This window comes from Electrona antarctica (assembly GCF_951216825.1).
Source record: "Electrona antarctica genome assembly, chromosome: 17".
Lineage (NCBI taxonomy): Eukaryota > Metazoa > Chordata > Actinopteri > Myctophiformes > Myctophidae > Electrona > Electrona antarctica.
Window position 1 is genome coordinate 38,401,963 of NC_136798.1, and position 24,816 is coordinate 38,426,778.

At 42.8% G+C, this 24,816-nt stretch overlaps 1 protein-coding gene across 1 annotated transcript; it reads left to right on the plus strand.

Annotated features, from left to right (window-relative positions):
• The first annotated feature begins 511 nt into the window (after positions 1-511).
• Positions 512-23,894, plus strand: ccnc (cyclin C). Its single transcript, XM_079525945.1, has 12 exons — positions 512-689; positions 3,211-3,317; positions 8,140-8,224; positions 8,739-8,808; positions 10,082-10,133; positions 10,544-10,599; positions 12,630-12,665; positions 14,432-14,523; positions 16,923-16,990; positions 17,292-17,371; positions 19,334-19,452; positions 20,028-23,894. The coding sequence occupies exons 1-12, from the start codon at positions 658-660 to the stop codon at positions 20,080-20,082; spliced, it is 852 nt and encodes a 283-aa protein (XP_079382071.1). The 5' UTR covers positions 512-657; the 3' UTR covers positions 20,083-23,894.
• The last annotated feature ends 922 nt before the right edge of the window (positions 23,895-24,816 follow it).

The following is a 24,816-nucleotide window of genomic DNA, read 5'->3' on the forward strand; positions in this document are numbered from 1 at the left end:
CACGCACACAGACACGCACACAGACACATGCACACAGACACACGCACACACACACATAGGCCTATTTTCATGCCAGACATAAAAAACTGGATTGATTGATTGATTGATTGATTGAAGTAGCCCTATGATTGAAGTAGGCCTATGTATTAACATTTTGCAGAATTACATTTCAAGCACAACTCAATACAAAAACTGTATAAATGTGTAAAAATGCTGCCTCGCCATCCATCTTCCGTTCGCTGAATTTAAAATATCAATATGCAATGTTAAATAATATGAATCTACATCAATGGCACATTTGGCCATGCCCCTCAAGGCACAGCTACTTTTGGGAGGTGGAACCATTCAAATATTTGAAAGAGATGGATGGATTCTATCACAGATAGAGTGTTTATACCGGAATTCCCTATATTTTGTTTAGTTGTATTATAATAATAATAATAATAATAATAATAATAATAATAATAATAATATGCAGTAGCGGAACGGACGTTTCGGGAGGAAGTGGAACCATTGTGCCGCTTTCGCTGTTCTGCCCGGTACGTTTAGCGCGTCGCACTCACTAGTGATTATTTTACTTTTCTCTTGGAAATCCTCTTCTTTATCAGTGAATTATCTTCGTTATTCCTCGTCCTCTTCTACCTCAACCAACACGACATGGCAGGGAACTTCTGGCAGAGCTCCCACTAGTGAGTACAGACCTGAACACGGACGGATCAGGACTTTATTTCATAAAGATCTTATGTTTTGAGGCTCTATTTTGAGGCCTACCGCCGCTCCGCTCCGTATCATTATGGGACATAAAAGTCATCAAATTGAATCTTTTAATTGGATCTCCAACATAAAGAATCGCCCAATGATGTGTATTTGACCGTGGACCCCCAGTTGAAAAGATTAGATTCCAGCCAGAGACCCCCCACAAGAGAGAGAGGATTTGTCTTCATTTCCCCCCCTCGAAAATAGCTGATCTACCAGCCCACAACCCGTCGCGATGCGATGGGCTTGTGTTGTGAGATCAGCTATTTTTGAATAGCTGAAACTAAAATGGTTAAACTTTTCCTCGCTTTTCTGGGGACGCCCTGGAACCCCTTCGAGGATTGTTTGGGGTCCCTGGACCCCATATTAAGCCACAGTGACATTATAAAGTCTTCATATTGAATCTTGACTGGACGTGCGTTGATTACAAGTAGATCAACATTCTCATCCAGTTTCTTTGTTTTTGTCTGAGCAGATACTTAAATAATCCAAAGGTTTTGCTGCCCTTAAAATATTCAGTGTTAACCCTAGCCCATGTTATGTGCCCTCTCCCTACGCTCATTCTGTAGCTCCGAGATGAGGTCACACACAGGGCCCCTCCCACCCCGTTCAGAAACGGCGCATGTTTCCACAATTCCACGATTCTTACCCTTTTCTAAACGCCACTTCACGCGTGAAGTGGCGTGAAGGGTTTACACTAATTCAACGTCAACAACGCCAAAGAAAATCCAACTTTAAACGGTTACACGAGCGTCTAGCGGTTGTTTAGCATGTTTTTCAAGGAAGTTGAAAAGCTTTAGCGCCTCCCCGGCGCCTCCCCTGGTCGAAAATGTCCTACTGACTTCAGTTCACTCGACATGCACGCGCACACGCATGAATCCCTTGATAAACATGGAAGCGGCTGACTAAACCAACCGCTGTAACGCTCGTAACCGTTTAAAGTTGGATTTTCTTTGGCGTTGTTGACGTTGAATTAGTGTAAACCCTATACGCCACTTCACGCTTGAAGTGGCGTTTAGAAAAGGGTAAGAATCGTGGAATTGTGGAAACATGCGCCGTTTCTGAACGGGGTGGGAGGGGCCCTGTGTGTGACCTCATCTCGGAGCTACAGAATGAGCGTAGGGAGAGGGCACATATGGGGCTATGTTAACCCTAGCCCCACATTTGAGAGTTCAAATTTTGGGCTATGTTAACCCATTGAGACCTGAGACTGGCCCCCGTACAATCTGAATCCCCCCCCCCACCGCCCCCCCCCCTTTTCCCCTCACTGTATATGTTTCTTTTCCCTTTTTGAGTGGTGTAAACCACTCCTACAACTGGCTTTGTTAGTGCAGAAAAATGAGCATGGTTCTGGTTGCTATGTTCACCCTGTTCATTTGAGTGGTGTAAACCACTCCTACAACTGGCTTTGTTAGTCTGTGCAGAAAAAATGAGCATGGTTGCTATGTTCACCCTGTTCACCCGGGTGTGATTTCATTACGTCAGACATGATTTCATTACGTCAGACAGGCTATATAAGACCTTACACCACTCAGTTCACACGGGTGTGATTTTTACATTATGATGAATTCCTGTTCTGTTCTTTGTCTATATAGAAGTGTCTATTTGTATGTCTCTAAATGTTTTGATGAATTGAACATGGTGGACCCTGTTGTAAACAAGTGTAATGCTTAATTGGGTCGTCCACTCACAGTTAACAGCCTTTGTATTGAGTTTGTGCTTGAAATGTACTGTAATTCTGCAAACTGTTAATACAATTTTCAATCAATCAATCAAAGACCAGATTCTGCAAAATCAATGTCTTCAGAGACAGTTTTTTGAAACACCTATGTTTCTATATCAGTGGTTCTCAAACTATTTCATGTCAAGGACCCCAAAATGTATATGAAACTCGCCCGCTGACCCCCATCTGAAAATGTGTTGTTCCAGGAACCCCCCTGAAGCAAATATTTGATTTAAAAACGTTCGCTGTGACTGAATATATGTTCAAAGATTTGCACACATTTTCACGAAATAGCAGATCTACAAGCTCGTAACGTGGCACTCGGTGCCGCACTATATGAGCTTGTAGATTTGCTATTTGTCAACAGCTAAAGTTTAACATAATGGTTATAAGCTATAAAGTGACACAGATCAAACAATACATTAGTATTTTATCTGATCTGTATTCTGTTATCATGGTAATGCAGTGGTTGGAGGTGGTGCTCTCCCTGACATTTAGACCCTGGTGTTGGGTAGGACATTGGTTCTCAAAGTGGTGTCTGGGTGGGAACTGCCAGGGGTCCTTGAAGGGGTTCCAGCCCAGGGGGTCCCCAGATAAATGATGGATAGTTATCAAATATGTGACCCTTATGTTGATTGTCAATGGCAAATATTGAGACGTGTGGGGACAAGATCTAGCGGACATTTGGCCTGAATTCCAACGTAAAAGCATGAATGTGTCGTCTCTTGCAGTCTGCAGTGGGTCCTGGACAAGCAGGACCTGATGAAAGAACGACAGAAGGACCTCAAATTCCTGTCGGAGGAAGAGTACTGGAAGATCCAGATCTTCTTCGCCAACGGTACCAACATCATATTATTTTATACTGTTATACGTACAGTATAGAGCGCCGCAGTCCCGCCCCCCCCTCGTGAGACCCGGAAAAGAAATCCCCCGTTAATTTTCCTCATAGACTTTTCAGAAAGTATTTATTTAAAGACGTTTTACGCCGCGGACAAAGCCAACTCTTGTCGTGACAAATCTTTCGGGCTGAACAAATAATTAGAAAGAAGAAGAAAACGGCAGGTTACAACACTTTTTTTTTGACGCTTATAAGGTCTTTCAATAAATACGTTTTGAAATGTCTATGAGAAAAATGCATTGGAAACTATTTCCTGGGCCTGGCGTCGTCATGAAAGGGGGCAGGACTGCGATGCTCTATAGGGATGGGAATTTTAGATTAATCATTGCTGCTAACATTATCGATCAATTAACCGGTGAGTTGATATAAAGCAGCATTTTCTTTTTTATCTGAGAATCTTAACATCCCTCAATGTCTTAACATAAAAATATTTTATTCCTTACTCAAATATTTATTTGACCATTTGAGATACAGGGCCAGGCAGTGGCATCTTTGTATGAGGAATTAAATGAAAAGTGCACTGTCTTGTCTGTCACATCACATGCAAAAGCAGTGATGTTTCTGTGGCTACCAAGGTGGGGGGTAGGGTTGGGATTTGTTAGGATTTTAACGATTCCGGATCCTTACCGGATCCCTCTTAGCGGTTCCGGTTCCTAACGGTTCCCTTAATGGTTCCTAATATTTTTTTCCCCCCCTTTTTTTCTGACATATATTATGCTTATATTATAACTAACCTAACCAAGTACTTAATAAACACAAATTAAATTATTGTATGCACTTTACAATTATGAGGTGGCACTATTATTTAAACTTCACCACCACCAGCTAGCCACCACCATCATTGTTGCAATTTACTGTACTGTGTACTGTATATTACATATACAGTACACATTGCAATAATGATATTGTTGTGGTGACAAATGTTGTGTCTTTAATGTTCAGATTAATTTAATATGAAGGACCCCAGACAGTTACCCTAATGGAAACAAGCCAGTGTTTTCTTGGGTTATAAAATCCTCTTAGCAGACCTTGTATTGAACTGTAGGCTACGTTCCTGTGCTATTTTCTGCAAACTGTTTATAAAGTAATCAATCTATGGAGGTATATATGCACCTAAAGGCTGGGCTCTCAACAGTTGCGCGATTAATTTAGAGCCAAATCAAAAGCAGTTGAGTTGCTTATAAGTTGTAAAAATAAGTGCAGACAAATAGATTTTTATTTAATTCATGGCTCTATAGACGTCTAAGACGTCGAGTCATTGGCGTTCTAAATTAACACCATTAACAACAGTTGTACAATAAGCCTAATAAAAAGCTCTGTAGAAGTTAGTAGTTTTTATTTTCTAACGTTACTAGCCTGGGGAAAGTGAACCAGCCTTGCATCATCCTCGTCCCCCGCCGGCTGTGGTGGAGCTGCGGGGAGTGGGGGCCATGGCTTTCCGCAGGCTCTCAAACACGATGTGCATAGATTAATCTCGTGACTCGTGTAGGCGTATTGATTTTGAGATGTGGACGTGCAACAACCTTTGCAGGAAACTATGGCATTGCATTTATTGCCTGCTCAGCCTCAGTCATTTCCCTCTCTGTTAACCACACTCGCTCTGCGGCGGTGAGCGCTCGCTGAATACACAGAACAGTGGTATCCGCCTCACTCGCTCACTCATCGCAAAGTGCAATACATGTGATGCCATAGTTTCCTGCAAAGGATGTTGTAACTTGCACCAGTTGCATGTCCACAGGAAACATCTCAAAATGGATAGATAGATAGATAGATAGATAGATACATAGAAAGATAGATTTTATTTCGGTTCATACAAGGAAAAAGGAGTACATACAGATGTACATACATTAAAATCCACTAATAACTAGTGGTACCGAAAAGGTGAAGGCAGAAACCGAGGCTTATTGCGCCTACCCTTTTTGAACATAACTCAAGTTGCACTAAGCAGAGAATATTGTCAGACAAATTGATTTTTATTTAATTCATAGCTCTATAGTTAACGTGATTCAGACAGAAAGACGTCGAGTCATTGGCGTTCTAAATTAACACCATTAACAACAGTTGTACAATAAGCCTAATAAAAAGCTCTGTAGAAGTTAGTAGTTTTTATTTTCTAACGTTACTAGCCTGTGGAAAGTGAACCAGCCTTGCATCATCCTCGTCCCCCGCCGGCTGTGGTGGAGCTGCATGCATGCACAGACACAGTGGAGCTAAATGACGACTGATGAGAACCGTTTGGCGAACCGTTAATACAAAAAAAAGATGGAACCGGCTCCGGATCGGCAATGTCGGAACTGGGTCTGAAATTCGGGTTCCGAATTCCAACCCTAGTGGGGGGGGGGGGGGGGGGGGGGGGCTTTAAAAAAAAAAACAGCCCACATGTGCGTTCCTCGGCCACACACGCGCAGACAGCATTACAGTCACAGAAAGCCGGCCTATGATGGAACCGCAGAATCTCTGATCAATTGTTTACTGTTAGGTTCAATTGAAGAAATTCATAACGATCGATGAATCGATTAAGGATTATCTATTAACATCCCTAGTACACTAGAGTTGTACCGATATCTGAAAAGCTGCAGATACTCCCTAAAATGCTGGTGTCGACGACAAACTTAACAAACCGTTCTAAAGGGTGCTGTGAGACAGCAGAGAGGGGATACATGATAGAAGGAGTCAGATTTGAGATGCGTGTATGCCAGTCTGTGCCATTACGCTACCATGTAATTTATCATCATTTATTTACACTACAGTATAAGAATAAAAGGAGTCCGTGTGTGTTTACAGTTTACACCATAACCGATGAAGTCAAAGATACGTTAAGGAGCAGTAATTTGATGTGCAGACACTAGGGCTGTCAGAACGAATTTCACAATATGAAAGAAATTCGAATATTAAAAAAAATATATATATTCGAAAGCTAAAATTGTAAAATTGCCATTCGAATGGAGCTTTTATTATTTATTAATTATATTTTATATTTTTATTTTGTTTTATATTTTATTTTATCCGCTCGCTTAATGTATGAATAACGAATCTACCGCTGTTGAATCGGTCCGGCCGCTTCTCGCCTTCCAGACTAGAGTTATAGCAGGGGGCGGTGCTTTCGTTACGTCCTCACTCTATCAAGTGGGATAGCTGCCTATGGATAGCTGCCGCTGGGCGTGAGTCAGACTAAAGCAGGAAGCAACACTGCAGCAGCACACGTGTAAACAAACAAGGCAGAGGCTCAAGATAACAACAGGGAACAGGGGAACATTTACGTTCGGAAATATCGCACCGGACAGGAGAGCACTCGCCTATTAGTTTGCATTGCACAGTGCAGTCAGTGCGCTATTTCCGAACGCCGTGATGAGTGGAAGGTGGACGGGAAAATAACATCAAGAGAAAACGTTGTCTGCAGACTATGCATTACTGGCCTGTTCATCTGATAGCCAAGCATTCTGTTAAAATAGAGAAACTATTGCTGGTGATCTGGAGTCTGGAGTTGTCCCGTCCATGATAGACTGACTAATGAAACATTATTATTATTTTTCCGTGCAAACCATGTCATGTTGAAAAAATAGCTTTGGCGTTTGGATGGGGGGGCCCTCTAGTGGACAGAACGTGCATACAAAACTTGATATTCTGTGTATAGAGGTGTTTTTCAGTAGGCTATAATGAGCTAAAATAAACAATGTAAATATTCGAATATATTCAAAAATTACAAATAATGAAGCAATGAAATTCGAATTGGATTATAGAGGTGAACTGACAGCCCTAGCAGACACTTTTTATTCTTGCACAGTGTGTGATCTTGGTCACTTTGTTACTGATCAAATGACTGATGATGAGCATATTTTCAGACAATGTGGTAAGTTGTATGCTCAAGCAAACACTATTGCCCGTAAGTTCAGTCATTGTTCAACTAAAGTGAAAGTGTCATTATTTTCAGGCATATTGCACACTGCTTTATCCCATTTTGGGGCGGGAACCCCTTTTGGTGTTTTAAACATTATGTTATAATTTAGCTATTGAAAAATAGCAGATCTACAAGCTCGTAGCGCGCCACCGAGTGGCGCGCTACGAGCTTGTAGGTCTGCTATTTTTTGAAAAATCGTGAAAATATTTATTTCAGAAAACTGGAGGATTTAGAAGATTTTATTTATTTATTTCGAGGTCAGGCCTAAATGGGTTAAACTGCTCCCCTGTGGTCTTATACGAAATCTAGTATGCAAAGGTTGCACCTTGCATACAATGATGTAGCCTCGGTACCCAGGCTTTTATTTTCGTTTCGCATTCGGCTCAAAGATGAAAGCCTGGGGGTACGAGACACATTTCCTTGGTCTAGGAGTGAACTGCAGTGCAGAGGGCCGTCGCTCGAAATAATGTTGACGTCAGTTTCTTTCCGCTGTTTTCTACCAGGGTGGGGAGGGGAGGAGGTGGTCAGATGGGTGAACCAATATTATCTAACGCTTGCGGCATTGTGGTGCTCTCAAAACCCACAATCAGCTGTTCACACTATAGGCTAAAGTTCATCCAGACTAAGGGTGCACTGGATAAAATGCCTGTACTGTATGTACTGTCTGTGGGTTACGTTTTGTACTATTTATTTGACATCCTTTTTAATGACTTTTTATTGCCCGTCCTGTTTCTTTCATGTCTATTCCTTTGTGCCTCGTGTATGGACCCCGAGTCCGCTAATAGAGATTGAATTGAATTGTGCAACGAGCATAGATTGAATTCCTTTATTTGTATCTTTTATATTTGCATATTATTATCGCAGTCATTCAGGCCCTGGGGGAACACCTGAAGCTACGGCAGCAGGTCATCGCCACAGCAACCGTCTACTTCAAACGCTTCTATGCCAGGTATGCCATGTTTTGTGTGTCCCCCCCCCCCCCCCCAAACGCTTCTATGCCAGGTATGCCATGTTTTGTCCCCCCCACCCACCCACACAGCAAAAACTTTACAGGAAATGTTTGGACCGAAAAGGTGTAGGCTGAAGCCGTAGCTTATATTGTGCCTACCCTTTTTGACTTACTTATATTACATTAATACAAATAACAAAAAAAAGCAAAGGAATACATTTGGTAGAATCATATGGAGATGGAAATGATGCATTATTAGAGGTTTATGATGATGTTTTATATTTTTCTACTATATTAATTTATGCTAGGTATGCCTTGGCGTCACTTAAAAGTGCCTTAAAACGTGAGTTCAGTGAGTGCTGGTTGTTTTCTGTAAAGTTACTTACCCAACGGTAAAAATACTCAAGAGAGTTTGAGAGTAGTTGGAGTCGTGCGAACTACTACCTACCTTGATAGTGAATGAGTTAACACTGAACTGATATGTCTTCATGTTCTTTTCGTTTTTTTCTTCCAGGTACTCACTGAAGAGTATAGACCCTGTTCTCATGGCCCCAACCTGCGTATTCCTGGCCTCTAAGGTGGAGGTGAGGCAACTCGATTACACATTGACACCCTGAACGCCCAGGACGAAGTTCTTTGTCCTTTCTATTAGTAACGCCCGACGCTCAGGACCAAGTATTGTCCAAAAGACGAAGTTTATTGATATGGGAACGGATCGCATGGCTCTATAGCCCAGGCGCGCCTGCTGGGCAATCCTCGGTGACGCGCAAGAGTGAGACGTCATCGAAAAACTCCCTCTGTTTAGCTGATGAAAACAAAAATCTTAAAACGTTCGATCTAAATCATCCCGTCTTTTTATGAAAAAAGATCCTGTGTTAGACGGCGCTCCGCGGTCCAGTCGCTAGTCTCGATAGATTTATTCTTGTCTCCCGTTGTTGTCGATCGATTCTAGAGTGGTGTGGCTATTGTTAGCTGCTACACACACACCGGAAAAGGGGTCCGTGTTTATAAATCGACTGGGCGCATGAATGTAATGGATTAAATAACCCTGGCCGCTTAAATGTGTTTAACCCATTTTGGACTGAAGTCGATTAAAAAAAAAGGCTTCTAAATCCTAACATTTTTCTGAAAAACCCATGTTTCTATGTCAGTGGTGCTCAACCTTTTTCACGTCAAGGACCCCCAGAATTATCTGTATTTGGCCGCAGACCCCCATCTGAAAATATGTTGTTCCAGGGACCCCCCCAGAAGCCAATATTTGAGTTAAAAATGTTCGCTCTGAAATATATATTCAAAGATTTGCGCTACATTTTCACGATTTTTCCAAAATAGCAGATCTACAAGCTCGTAGCGCGCCACTCGGTGGCGCGCTACGAGATCTTGTAGATCTGCTATTTTTCAATAGCTAAAGTAGAACATAATGCTTAAAACACCAACAGGGGTTCCTGCCCAAAATGGGTTAAATCTAAATCAGACACCTCATCCTCAGACCATGGTATATCATGGAATTAATTGGACTCTAATAGCAATCCAAAGCCTTTGGTTTACTTTAGCCCAAGGGTTCCTAAACCTTGAACTCTCAACATAATCATGTTTGAACTGGGGACCCCCCCACGCTGACAAGCACTTGGAATTATAGGAGTTGAGCCATTACGTTTAGTTGGACTTGGTTCCATAGATTGCAAAGATTATTATTTTTTCTCTTTCTTAGGTAAAACTGGTAGATGTTTGACAATATTGATAGTGCACTGTTGAGTGAGAAAACAATGTTGCACATTAAACAATTGGTTTAACGCCCATTGTTCGATGGTAAAAAAAAAAAGATACTAAACCTTTTTTTTTCTTTTTTTTTTGCAGGAATTTGGAGTTGTGTCCAACACTAGGCTAATCTCAGCGGCGACATCTGTATGTACGTAACAACGATCATGTTTTATTGCTCCCGATCCGATCATTTGATTTAGAGTATCTGCGATACAGATTTTTCCCAATCCGATATTTATATTTTTTATAGACTTATGCCATATCACAATAGTACAATATCCAAAATCACAGACAATAATCCAGTCTAATATCATGATATGGATATCATTTTGATACTACGGATGTCCCGATCAAGTTTTTTGTTTTTGCTCCCGATCCGATTCCGATCATTTGAAAATGACGTGATCGGCCCCGATTTTCTGATCGGATCGGTACAACCCTAACTCAGACGCAACGTGACTACATAAGTACAGCTCACTACTCCTGAATCGCATCCATGTGATGGAATTCAACAGAATGCGCATCCACTGTTTCTTTTCTCTTGGTTCTTACACACAGTGAAAACCAGATTTTCGTACGCCTTCCCGAAGGAGTTCCCGTACAGAATGAATCATGTAAGTAAAACAAAAAGCTAATCCAGTTCTGTGCTGCATATTCCATAACCACACCCCACCCACCAGAAGCTTATTTGGCCCATTTAGGCCCGACGTCGAAATTAAAAACAATTCTTCAAAATCATGACAGTTTTCTGAAAAACCTCATATTTCTTGTCAAGGACGCCCACAAATATATGTAATTGGCCGCCGACCCCCATCTGAAAATATGTTGTTCCAGGGACCACCCAGCAGCAAAGATTTGAGTTAAAAACACGCTGAAAGAATATATATTCAAAGATTTGCGCCACATTTTCACGATTTTTCTAAAATAGCAGACCTACTGTACAATAGCTAAATTATAACATAAAGCTTAAAACACCAAAATGGGTTAAATGAGGGTCGCCTAATGCGTAATAAACCGTGGGTCCTTGAAATTATAAGCAATTTGAGAATCAATTTCAATCTGGCTCCATTATTCTATTGTTCCGTCTTCCAAACTCTCTCTCCGTGTGAGCAACAAACACTCTGGCTCTGTTTGTTTGGCTGCTTCCTCTGCATAGATATGTATCCTCGCACCGCCGTGCCACCAGCGCCACTTCAGCATGTCACAGCAAACACAGGGCCGCCCGCGTGCGTGGGCCAGTGTCCTTGGGTCGCTGTCAGCCCGTTTGTCACATTCCACAGCTAACGTTCACACTCGTGCGTTGAAACTCCCGCCGCTCTGGGAGAGACGGCTTTGACAGTGGCTGACGCCGGCGTGCGCGCGCGGGAGTGCACGTACACATGCGTACGCTCGTCGTCGTCGTCGACCCGCACATTCCTCGTCGCGCCGTCACGTAATTACTTCTCGCCACCGGACGACTTATTTATCGAGTTGCCGGGACTTCCCAGCCAGGGGGCTGTCCTCACGCCTCGCCTGTCCAGATCTGTGTAAATGATTATTAATAGTCGACTGTGGAACGGGGGAGGGACGGGTTCACACCACCGAGAATAAATTAGCAGAATGATGTGACACTAGAGCCTATTTTCTTTTTTTTAATGTGCCCAATTATCAGTGGTGGGAAAAGTACTCAATTGTTTTACTTAAGTAAAAGTACCTATACTGCAATTTAGAACTACATCGTTACAAGTACGGAATTGAAAATGTACTTGAGTACAAAAGTATCGGCATCAAAATGTACTTAAAGTACTCATTGTGCAGAATATGCCATTTCACAAGTTCAAAATGTGTACAAAATCTATTGAAAATAGCCGAAATGTATAGGGTTGAAGTGGTTATTAATGTGTTTTCTAATCAAAATTAAAATCTCCAAAGTAACTAGTAACTGAAGTTTTCAAATAATTGTAGTGAAGTAAAAGTACACATTTTGGCTCTGAGATGTAGCGGAGTAGAAGTAAAAGTACTGGAAATTGGAAATACTAAAGTACAAATACCTCAAAATTGTACTTAAGTACAGTACTTAAGTAAAAGTACTTAGTTACTTTCCACCACTGCCAATTATAGAGAGAGAAGGGTGGTGTTGGGTGGTGTGGTGATGATGACTCTGCATTTTATATATATATTTTTTGTTTTGATGATAATATGCTCTCCGAGTTAAGTCATCGGTCCCCAGCGACCATTTGGGAAAAAGTTAATTAATTTGTTTTATTCCTGGAAAAGAATTTGAGAGTAGTCCTTTATAGCCACCTCATCCTGTCATACATGGACATGAGCGAGGGAGAAAACGAGAGAGATGAAAAAGGCATGCGTTTCAATCCCGCACTGTCCTGACATGACACGCTGGCGATGTTCGTAAATTGATTTGATTGAGTTATTGCGCCCCGTGTCACCCACCCCAAAACATTGTTTTTATTGGTTTAGATCTGCACGCTGCTTTGCGCCTGGTCCCGGAACACAGCTATTTTCAAAGTCTGAAGTTTTGGATGGATGGCTTTAATGTATAATCACTGTTTTGATGATAAATAAGTCATACAGAAGTGTAACATGTTATTTATTACTGTGTGTTGGTATGATCTTAACTGCTCTGCTTCTCTCTTCCTGACAACAGATATTGGAGTGTGAGTTCTACCTGCTAGAGTTGATGGTGAGTGAACACGGTTTGAGTCAGGTGATTGGCTGATTGATGGTGAGTGAACACGGTTTGAGTCAGGTGATTGGCTGATTGATGGTGAGTGAACACGGTTTGAGTCAGGTGATTGGCTGATTGATGGTGAGTGAACACGGTTTGAGTCAGGTGATTGGCTGATTGATGGTGAGTGAACACGGTTTGAGTCAGGTGATTGGCTGATTGATGGTGAGTGAACACGGTTTGAGTCAGGTGATTGGCTGCATTGTTTGAGTGGATGCTTGTGTGTATGGCGGTGGCATGCTTAACCCATTTAGACCTGAGCTCCATTCTACAAAATGTCTTCTAAATCATGACAATTTTCTGAAAAACCTGTCAGTGGTGCTCAACCATTTTCATGTCAAGGACCCGCAGAATTATCTCTATTTGGCCGCCGACCCCCCATCTGAAAACATGTTGTTCCAGGGACCTCTCAGAAGCAAAGATTTGAGTTAAAAACGTTTGCTCTGAAAGAATATATATTCCAAATTTGCGCCACATTTTCACGATTTTTCAAAAATAGCAGATCTACAAGCTCATATGAGCTTGTAGATCTGCTATTTTTCAATAGCTAAAGTATAACATGATGCTTAAAACACCAAATGGGGTTCCCGCCCAGAATAGGTTAAAGGTAGGAGAAGTGCTAAGATAAGTGTTAAAGGTAGGGTAAGTGATATCCTTGAGTGGTGTAAACCACTCCTACAACTGGCTTTGTTAGTTTACGTGTCTGTCTGTCCGTCTGTTCGTACCAAAAAATGAGCATTGTGATTGGCCGGAATGAGACATTACGTCACTGACATTACGTCAGTGACCACAGCTGATCAGGCTATATAAGACCTTGCACCACTCAGTTCACACGGGTGTGATTTTTTTGGTTCGTTGGGGTGGGTGTTTGTCGAAGGGAAAGGTTTCTGTTCCTCTCTTTGGCTACCACAAAGCTCCATATCATCTGTTGGGCATGCTGTATGTCCAAAACTCCTACTTTTCAGGATTCAAATTCAAAAATAGCAAAAGCAGCAGATCTACATGCTAAATACAAAGTGTGATTAAGCAGGGGGTTGATTATGAAAATCCAACAAAGTTGTAATATGGAGATATGAGGTTTCTGACAGCGACGATATTACAAAAAAAAAAGGTTTAAGTTTAATAAAGCAACGGGAACAGACATTCTATCTGTCCTTGCACTGCTTTGGAAATTATAATGCATAAAAAGCAGCTTCCACGACTACAGAAAGAGACTACAGTACACACACACGTACACAAATGTATTATTGACAGTGACACCCACTTTATTTCACACATGCAGTCGTGCAATTGCGAATTAGACAACAAAGTAGATTCAGAAACAAACTAAAGGTCCTTGCAGACATGGATGCGTTTTTCGGAAAACCGACTGAAAAAAACGCGGCTAAAAATCTGAAAAACGCAGCAGTGTTTAATCCATTCTGGACGGGAACCCCTTTTGGTGTTTTAACTAAGCATTATGGTATACTTTAGCTATTGGAAAATAGCAGATCTACAAGCTCATAGCTACGAGCTTGTAGGTCTGCTACTTTAGAAAAATCGTGAAAATGCGGCACAAATCTTTGAATATATATATATATATATATATATATATATATATATATATATATATATATATATATATATATATAGTCTTTCAGAAGACTTTGCATTTATTTCGACGTCAGGCCTAAATGGGTTTTAACGTGTATGTTGTTGTTTTGTTCTTCATTCCCCTGCAGGACTGCTGCCTGATCGTCTACCACCCCTACAGACCTCTGCTGCAGTACGTCCAGGACATGGGACAGGAAGACATGCTGCTGCCCCTCGCCTGGTACGGATGCTCATCTCTCGGGTTTCTTCTTCTTTTTTTCATTTCAAAGGCCCTCGAATGAATATGCATTGGGTCAGCGTGACCCCCATCTAAATCTAAATAAAGACCTGAGGCTGATTCTACAAATGCCTTCTAACCCATTTTGGGCGGGAACCCCTTTTGGTGTTTTAAACATTATGTTATAATTTAGCTATTGAAAAATAGCAGATCTACAAGCTCATAGCGCGCGCTACGAGCTTGTGGGTCTGCTATTTTTCAAAAATCGTGAAAATATTTATTTCAGAAAACTGGAGGATTTAGAAGATTTTTTTTTAAATTTTGAGGTCGGGCTTAAATGGGCTAAAGTAGTTCTCAAACTTTCTCGTGCCCCCCCCCCCCCACATTTAAACCTTTTAACAGGTTTAAATGTTTTGGGGCAGGGAAGGAGCAAGCTCACAGCATGTCGCATCGCATGCAACTCTTCCTCGTTGGAGCAAACATGTCGCCCAAGTAGTTTTTAAGCGCCGTGACCATGTGCCTGGCTAATAGGTAAAAAAGTAGGGATGGGAATTATCGATTAATTAATTCATAATTGTAAGATAAGATAAAGTAAGATAAGGAGAACCTGAATTTCCCTCAATGTCTAGCACAAAAATCTACATTTTGCTGATATACAGAGAGAATACAAAAGGCATATTATATTCCTTAATCAAAAATGTATTTGGCAATTTGAGATACAGGGCCAGGCAATGGCATCTTTGTATGAGGCATGAAATTAAATGAAAAGTGCACCGTCTTGGTTGTCACATCTCTGTTTTACTTACAGCAGTGGTTCCCAAACTGGGCGTCGCCAAATTATTTTGGGGTTGTCCGCAGATGATTGGCTTAATGTGCGACATTGTTTTCTCACACAACAGTAAACATTGCTAAACTTACAAGTTAATGACCCTTAAGAGCTTTTTATTAACAAATTAGCAAAATTGGCAAATATAATATAAGGAAGAATAGCCGAGGTGCGGAGCGTTGTGAGCTTGTAGTTCATCTATTAATTTGTCTGTGGAACCGAGTCAAACTAAATGTAATGCCTACAATTCCCAGTGCTTGAGCAGTGGTTCCCAAACTTTTTCAAGTCGAGGACCCTCAAATTGACACTCATTAGGCCGCGGACCCCCATTTGAAAAGATATGCCAGGGATGGCAGTCTCTAGCAGTGATTTTCAACACGTTTAATTTCAAGGACCCCCCCAAATGGACCCATTAGGGTTCCATTTGTACGCTCTCTGAGTTACAGACCCATAAGGGTCCATTTGGTTACAAATTATCATTTAGCTGGGCCCCCCCTGGAACTCCCTCAAGGACCCTTGGGGGTCCCCGGACCCCCTGGAACTCCCTCAAGGACCCTTGGGGGTCCCCGGACCCCACTTTGGGAACCACTGGTGTAGAGGTATAAAAGGACAGAGGGTGGACCCCCCCCCCCCCCCCCTTAAGTTATTCATTTCAATGGAAGTTGCTTAGTGACGTTTTGAAGCACCCAGAAGACTGCCGGAAGTACCATTATATAACTCAACGGCACGAGCGAGCGGAAGAGCAGCCCGGACCTCAAATTTCAGGTCTCCTTATCTTACATGGCGTCATGAACGTCCGTCCACCTCCATGAAAAGTGCTGCAGTTTCACTTCTTTTCGCCAGTAGGTAGTGGCAGCTTCAACGTTGGATAGCCTTACTGGGTGCTTGGGGGCGCGTTGCCAGTTCATTATGATTATTTTGTTTTGGGAACAGTATCAAAGGTGTCAGTTAAGAGTGTAGAAAGTGTGTGAGAACAAAGTTTATGTGTGGAGTCTCATTGCCCTCTACTGGACACATGTTGTACTGCCCCTGTTGTATATGGATGTTTTGGATTTTCTATTATTGGTTGTCTTTATTACTTTTACTGATGCTGAGGAGCCAAACTGAAATAATTGTGAGTGTGTGTTTTCACTTCACTTATAGTTTTTTGTGCAGGTCGTCATCTTAACCCATTTTGGGCGGGAATCCCTTGTGGTGTTTTAAGTATTATGTTGTACTTTAGCTATTGAAAAATAGCACATCTACAAGCTCGTAGCGTGGCACGAGTGCCGCGCTACGAGCTTGTAGGTCTGCTGTTTTTGAAAAATCGTGAAAATGTGGCGTAAATCTTTGAATATATATTATTTCAGAGCGAACGTTTTTAACTCAAATCTTTGCCTCTGGGGGGGGGTCCCTGGAAAAACGTATTTCCGAATGGGGGTCGGCAACCAAATACATATAGTCTTTGGGATCCTTGACATGAAATATTGAGAACCACTGATATAGAAACATGAGGTTTAAATGGGGTAAATAATAAAATGAAAGTCATCTACCCATGCTGATGTTGTGTAACTGAGAATGCTTGTGTCTCCACCAGGCGGATAGTGAATGACACCTACAGGACAGACCTGTGTCTGCTCTATCCACCCTTCATGATCGCTCTGGGTAAGAATCTGTCCCTGTGCACTTTCACTGCAACTATATCCAGACCACAGTAGGCCCATATATGCTTTTACAGCAGGGGAGTAAAAAACACTTTCGTGCACGGATTGGACTGGAAAATTCTCATATTCATGAAGATTGCTACCATAGGGTTAGAAGAAAATTAAAGATAAAGATTAAAGCACTCGTAAACAGCTCTCTTCGAGTGCACGGTTCTGACAACAAAACAATCAGACCACACACACACCAAACTAATGTTTGTGGTGTGTAACGTGATCAGTGTCTTCTCTCTCTTGTGTCGCAGCGTGTCTGCACGTGGCCTGTGTGGTGCAGCAGAAAGACGCCAGGCAGTGGTTCTCGGAGCTCTCTGTCGACATGGACAAGGTAAGCTTCATTACGTCACGCTGCTGTCGGATGATCTACCCGATCCTTCCCGATTCCGACACCAATGACTTGCTGCGGATCGGGTCCATACCAGTGTGTGACTTTAATTGTTTTTCCTGCCATCTACGAACATAATCGTTGGTTCGGTGTTCGGTGTGGAGGGTAAACAAAGCAACACATGAATTCCATTGCCTATCGCCGGAGGATGATGTCCAAAGATTAAATATTTTCATGTTTTTGAGCGACGCTCCTCTGCCCACTTTTCGACTGTCTCACCTCTTTGCCTGCTATCGCCATAGACAAATAACGCACTTCTGGGAAGTACGCCAGGCTGTCGCTCGCTCACTGTTAAAACGTCCTGTGAGAGTCCTCTTCCCTGAGAGCAAAGGCGGAGCTCGGCATATTCAAGTTCAGTCGAATTAATACAGCATTCATTCATGATTCACGTCGTATTATTATATTCTTTCTTACTTTAGCGTGTTTAATTAACCACTTAACCCATTTAAAGTGGTTACACCTGTACTATCTTATACCTTTCAAGCCAGGAACGCCTCTTGTGTTGTTTTTTCTTTTTGGGTTGCTATGTAGCCACATTATTATTATTATCATCATCATATTTTCTTAATAAAGATATGGTCAGGATTTAGGAGGCGTTTTTAGAATTTACCTTGGATATAAATGATATAGGCTAAGTTCACACATTTTTATAAAATGTTCAATCAAATTGAATGTATATAAGGGCAGGCTCACATTGGGGACAGCAGGTTGAAATTGGTTAATGACCATGGGATGAATTTGCGTGCCGTTGTGTTCACAGACTAGGATGATAGTCTGGCAGTCGAGGTGGACGGGTGGGAAATTTGGTATATAGTCTCTTTTTATTGGCCTAAAATATTGTCTATATACATGCATGAATCCACTTGCTGACCGGCTGTCGGTATTGGGCAATTTTTTTATAGGGGTTTCTTGTGATCCTACCATTAACACTTTAATTGTCCGGAACTATTTAATCCATTACATTCATGCGCCCAGTCGATTTATAAACACGGACGCCTTTTCCGGACGGACCGGCCGGAAGTTCATGATGTTGTGTAGCAGCTAACAATAGCCACACCACTCTAGAATCGCTCGACAACAACGGGAGACCAGAATAAATCTATCGAGACTAGCGACTGGACCGCGGAGCGCCGTCTAACACAGGATCTTTTTTCAGAAAAAGACGGGATGATTTAGATCGCGAGTTATGAACGTTTTAAGATTTTCGTTTTCATCAGCTAAACAGAGGAGGGAGTTTTTCGATGACGTCTCACTCTTGCGCGTCACCGAGGAGAGCCCAGGAGGCGCGCCTGGGCTATACAGCCATGCGATCCGTTCTCGTATCAATAAACTTTGTCTTTTGGACAATACTTCGTCCTGGGCGACGGGCGTTACTAATAGAAAGGACAAAGAACTTCGTCCTGGGCGTTCGGAGTGTATCCTGTATAAGGCAAAAAGGTCAAAAATGTCAAACTTTCCTTTTGCTTTAAGTAGCATGTGCCATGTCAAACTATTCCAAGCATTAGTTTTGCACAAAATACACTCCTTGGGCTAATAACAGCCATAGCCACTTGCCCAAAATGTGCTGACCTCATCACATTTGTTTTTAGTCCAAGGAGTGTTTTTTTTGTGCCAAACTAATGCTTGGAATGGATTCAGAATCATGAAAACCCCCTAGTTTGACACGTCACATGCTACTTAAAGCATAAGGAAAGTTTGCCTGCCATAGGATGTTAATGGGGGGGAAATAAATTGCCCAATAGTGACAGCCGGTCAGCAAGTGGATTCATAAATGTATAGACAATATTTTAGGCCAATAAAAAAGACCAAATTTCCCACTTTAAACAGAAGAAGCCTGTCGGCTGCCGTACTATGAGTTGTGTTGTGTTCACTATGGGATGAATTTGCGTGCCGTTGTGTTCACAGATCCTGGAGATCATCCGTGTGATTCTGAAGCTGTACGACCAGTGGAAGAACTTTGACGACAGGAAGGAGATGGCCGGCGTGCTCAACAAGATGCCCAAACCCAAGCCCCCTCCTAACAGGTACACGTTAACTCATTCAGTGCCTGACTAAATCATTATTTAATTCACCCAGTGCCAGTTGTTTGTCGTTTTCTTTCTTAGCTTTTAAGTAGTCACAGAATAGTTATCTCCTCTACGATTGATGCCCCCCCGACTGTTGATGATTACAGTGCCTTTCGCTGGGTGTTGGCAAAGAAAATCGTGACGTGATTTCTTGGTTCGATGGCTGAGGGTTGAGCAATTAGGGCTTCAGCGTCTGGTAGGGCATTAAGCAACTAGTCGACTAGTAAATCCACTAGTCGACCTTGTTGGTACTAGTTGATAAGAAAAGAAATAAGGTTATTTTTATTTTATTTTTTATTTTTCCCGATTTTGTAGGCCTCAACATCAGGTAGATTATAGTTATAGTCACCAATGTACACCGTTAAAAAAAAAAAAAGAAAGTTGAATGCCCTAGCGTCTGGCTCAAGGACACTTTACCCCTGAGCCACTGCTGCCCCAAAAATTGACCGTCAACTTCATTAATTGCGTAATGGTGACAGCTCTAACCCGACGGTCTCCTTCTGTGTCGTCGTGTCTTGCTCTTGTCCTTCCAGTGAGAACGACCAGAGCTCCAACGGGAACCAGAACAACTCCTACAGCCAGTCGTAGAACGCCTGCAGTTCCATAAAACACAGCTTTGATGTCCCGACGGTGGTCAGGCGACCGCCAACGCGGTCCGCGCCGTGAATGAAGCGCCCTTGCAGTCAGTGTCAGTCTGCGGCGGTATATTTTCATACTGATGGAAAGACATGGCCTTTCTCCTTTTTTTTTCCCTTTTTTTTGAGTGACACCCCAAAGACCTACTTTAGAACCTACTTTAGATGCGAAGACCTTGTCTTCAGACCTTGTCTCTGCCCCCCCCCCCCCCCCTCACTCTCTCCTCTCTCTGCGGTTATTTGTCCAGGTCGTGGCCATCTCAATTATTATTTTATTATTATTTTTATTTCAAGGACACACAGTTTTATATGCATTACGGCCACGGACGGACCCCCACAACTCAAGAGGGTGCAAATGGACCCGTTAAAAAGGTATTTGTTTGTGTACACTCTGAGTCGCAGAACTTTATGGGTCCATTTCGGTTCCTAAACAATCAGTCGTTTATAGCTGGGGGGGGGGGGGGGGGGGTGTACAGCTGTGTCTCGAAAGTAATGGATTTTTTTAATGTAGTGGTGATGATCCTGACTTCCTTGAAACAGTCTCGGTGAGCACGTCCTTTGATACGGCGCTCCGTGCGATCGAGAAAAAAATAAAAATAAATAACTTGATCATTATTACTGCGCGAACGTGAGAGTGTGAGTGTGTGTGTGTGTGTGTGTGTGTGTGTGTGTGCGCGCGCGTGCGTGCGAGTGGCCAATCTGGGAGTATTTTCATTCCTCAGGGACTAACCGTAGTCTTCTCTACTGGCGTCTGTGGCGGTGATGTCATAGTTGGTTGCGTGACAGTGCTGCGTATCGATGTGTAAGCGTGGATACTCTTTCATCAGCTGCTGCTGTTCCTTGGAGCGATGCGCCAACGACGCCCGCTGCCATGCGTCCAGCATAAAGCCATGCATCCTAATGCATATCGTATATGCCCTATGTGTATGTTTTAGAGAAGCCAGGAGCTCGCTACTCCGCAACCAAAATCAAGACTCGCTGAATTCTCAACCCGAGGATTGCTTGGCTCCTCAAACACTGAATAGTTGTATAGATGGTAACGGTAAAGTCACGCGGTCAGAGTACATATCGCTTTGTTTTAAGCCAACGCACTGCGTCTTGCTTTGGTTGTGGGAAATGCAGAATGGTGAAATTCAAATCACCCCTCAACTCTAACTGCCAGAAATATGGGGAGGGAAGCCTCGCCCTGTAGTGGCGAGGCTTGGACCCCTACCCTGCACCTCCCCCCTACTGGGCAGGGCTTTCTTCCTTTTTTACATGAGGTTGGGCGTTGTCATATTCTAATATATATATATATATATATATATATATATATATATATATATATATATATTAGAATATATGAGAGCATATTCTAATACAGACCGAATGCCCCGTCTCGGCACCGGCCTCAGTGGCGTGCCTCGCTAATCATTAAGACTCCCGATCCACTCCTCCTGGTATTGAATCCCACTTTGTGCCAAACGCAAACGACTTACTTTTTTGGCCCATTTAAAGTCGAGTTTTAGACCGCGGAGACGGAGTCTGACATACGTGGCCCGGGTTAAGACTCACCTGTGGCTTCCCTGTGAGGTTCGGGATAGGGGGTAGTAACGTCCGACATACTGTGCATCGCTATTTTATCACACTGTATTTCTGTATCAGAAATGCATTAACCCATTTCGGGCGGGAACCCCTTTTGGTGTTAGCATTATGTTATGCTTTAGCTATTGAAAAACAGCAGATCTACAAGCTCATAGCGCGCCACCGAGTGGCGCGCTACGAGCTTGTAGGTCTGCTATTTTTGAAAAATCGAAAGAACCACTGACATAGAAACATAGCTTTTTCAGAAAACTGTCAGGATGTAGAAGACATTTTTTTTTAATCTGATCTCGAGTCAAAAGGGGTTAATCAGATCTCTGTCAGAAAGGCAGTTTACCAGACTGCTTTTTCTGTCAGAACGTGGCTTCCGCGTGCGGTGCCACTCAAAAGTGACTACTAGGTTTGGCTGCTGGATGCAAAGGGGTTGGGCTACTAACTATGTCTGGCAGATAATAGTTGAGGAGTGATTTCACCATAGATATTAAAACAATAGATGCCTCATTGGCTGCTGCAGTTCGTTGGAGCCATGCGTGTTGACGGGAGGGCGGAAGAATTTACTCTGGTACGCCGGAAGAGTGGACGGCACGCTATGTCACGCCGCCACTCCAGCGACTACTGGCCAATCACAGCGCATCTTTTCCGGGACTTATCAGACCCGAACATGCGCTCTGTGACGCACGCTCAGGCTTCCGCGGGGCTTCCCAAGGAATCTCGGGGATTTGTTGCCCTCCCTTGAGCACATACGCTCCAGAGCCGAAAGGGGCGTCTACCTTCTATACGTCTATGGATTTCACCCATGTGCGTTGGGAAACCGGCGCTTCTGACACGTAGAAAGTGTGTGTGACCGTGTCCCTAATGGTTATGAAACAGAAAAAGAAAGGACCAATATGGCAGCGATGTTGACGTAGTGTGGTGGTGTGGTCAATGTATATCATGTCATAAACCAAAACATGGCAAGGACTCATTCCGAGCTTGCAGGTCTGCTATTTTAACACCGGTGCGCAACCAAGTATGAATCGGGGCTTACAGGTGCTATTGATTCCGTACTGTTAGGGGTGTGGCGTGTGATTGGTTGATGTGCGTGGTTCTGTGTAGAATGCAGTCACGTTAACGTGATTGGCTGCATTCTTTCTGAGGTCTGTGCCGATTGGTCACGGACCCTATAGCGACAGAGGAGGTACATGGGCATAGCCTCCTCAGTTAGGAAGATGTTGGACTTAATGTCGTCGTGGAATAGTCTCTCTGTACGGTAGCGGCCATGTTGGAAAGACATTGGTGCCTCTTCCTTACTTCCTTCACCAGGTCTTGCCAGTTATTATACTAATTAAGTGCTCTCTTCCATTTAGTGTAATGGTTTTAACACTTTCTTTTCCCTTGTAATTTCAAGGACCCCCCCCCCCCCCCCCAGTGGAACCACCCTTACGGGTCCATTTGGTTCCGTTTATACACTCAAGAGTTACACACTCGTACAGTAAATGGGGCATTTGGAAGGTGGAACCCCCTCAAGTAGTCACCATGAGGGTATCTCACTTTGGGTGTCTCACTTTGAGACCAACCGGAGTGTTTCCAGTGAACCAACATGAACACTATTGGCACCCTGACTGTGTTTGTCCAGAATAGAACAATTAAGGCCTTAATTTAGTATCATTGGTAGCGAGGAAGAGGCCCGGTTCCTTTCCAATATGGCTGCTGTGCGTAGAGCGCTCAACCTCGCGCGTTCCCTTCCCGTCTGTAAATATCTCTATTATTATTATTATTATTATATTAATTTGTCTTATCTTTATTAAATGTGAATAGTTTGTCTTGTCTTTATTAAATGTTGCGTAACAAGAGGGAACTCGCTACTTGAGGAAATGATTTGGGTTAGTTGATGTACTTCAGTTTGTTTTGTTTGTTTTTTGTCATGAAATATTTTAATTTGATTTAATTTGATGTATTTTTACTTTTAGATTTAGAGTATTATGGTCGTTCTAATTTTATTATTTTCTTTTTGTCCTTTTGTTTTACAAGTTTTATTACTAGGCTGTTAGTTTCCCCAAGAACAATTTGTTTTTGTTTCTTTTCTTTTCGCTGCGTGTCTTAATATTAAATCAGAATCACTCTCGATTTGTCTGCAGGTTTTCACATTTAACTATAATTTGTGTGTGCGTGCGTGCGTGCGTGCGTGCGTGCGTGCGTGCGTGTGTGTGCGCACCCGTTGAAAGAGACAGTTATGGCACTCTTTGAGGATTCAATGTTTGGAACTATACTTTACAGAAGTTTGGAACTATTGGTCTCCCGATGGCAACCATGACTTCCACATTGTTATTTCTGAGCACACTCAAATTCTTTGCAATAAATGATTGGATATTACATTAATATTTTGAATACATTTTATTTACACAGAAGAGGCCCGTCTATTATTACAATTGAGAAGAGCACATGCTTTGTGCGCGGCTCGGTTGGCCAGCTCACAGACCGTATGCGGAAGTGCCGCGTACGCCTGTGCTTTACCTCTGCCTTTCCAACCCCGCTTTGTTGGTGAAGTTTCCCTTTCCGTGACGCGATGGAGCGATTTGCGGTGAGCATGGGAAAAAAGCACGGTCAGTGGTCAAAGACAAGTCCCCCTTCGTTCAAAATGTACGCTTTGTGTGTCTCACTCGGACACACGGTATTCACAGAGAAACAACAGCAACACAGACGTGTGGCCAGACTGTTGCCTCTCGCAATTTGATAAAGCGGATGTGACGCATCCTCTCACTTTGGTGCAGTCCTATCCTACTCGTAAGCATAAGCAAAACAACGTGTCGATTGTTCTTCTTTCACTGGCCTATAGCGTTATCTCTTCTTTCACTGCTTTCGCTGCACTTTTGCCACGTGTTAATTCCATGATACTTTCATGTGTTAAATTATCCGCACACAAATAACATGAATCACGGCCCGCTCGTATGACTCTTATGCTTCCATCTCGGTTGTGTTTCCACTGGGACGGCGGTTCCGTGAGCACTGCGTCGTGACTGGTGGAATATTTTTTTCCGGTCCGAGCGGCAGAGGCGGCTTCCGTTCCTCGGCTCTTGGGAGCTGTAGTTCCAGACGCTCTAGCGTTCGGAGATTGTGGAATAGTTGT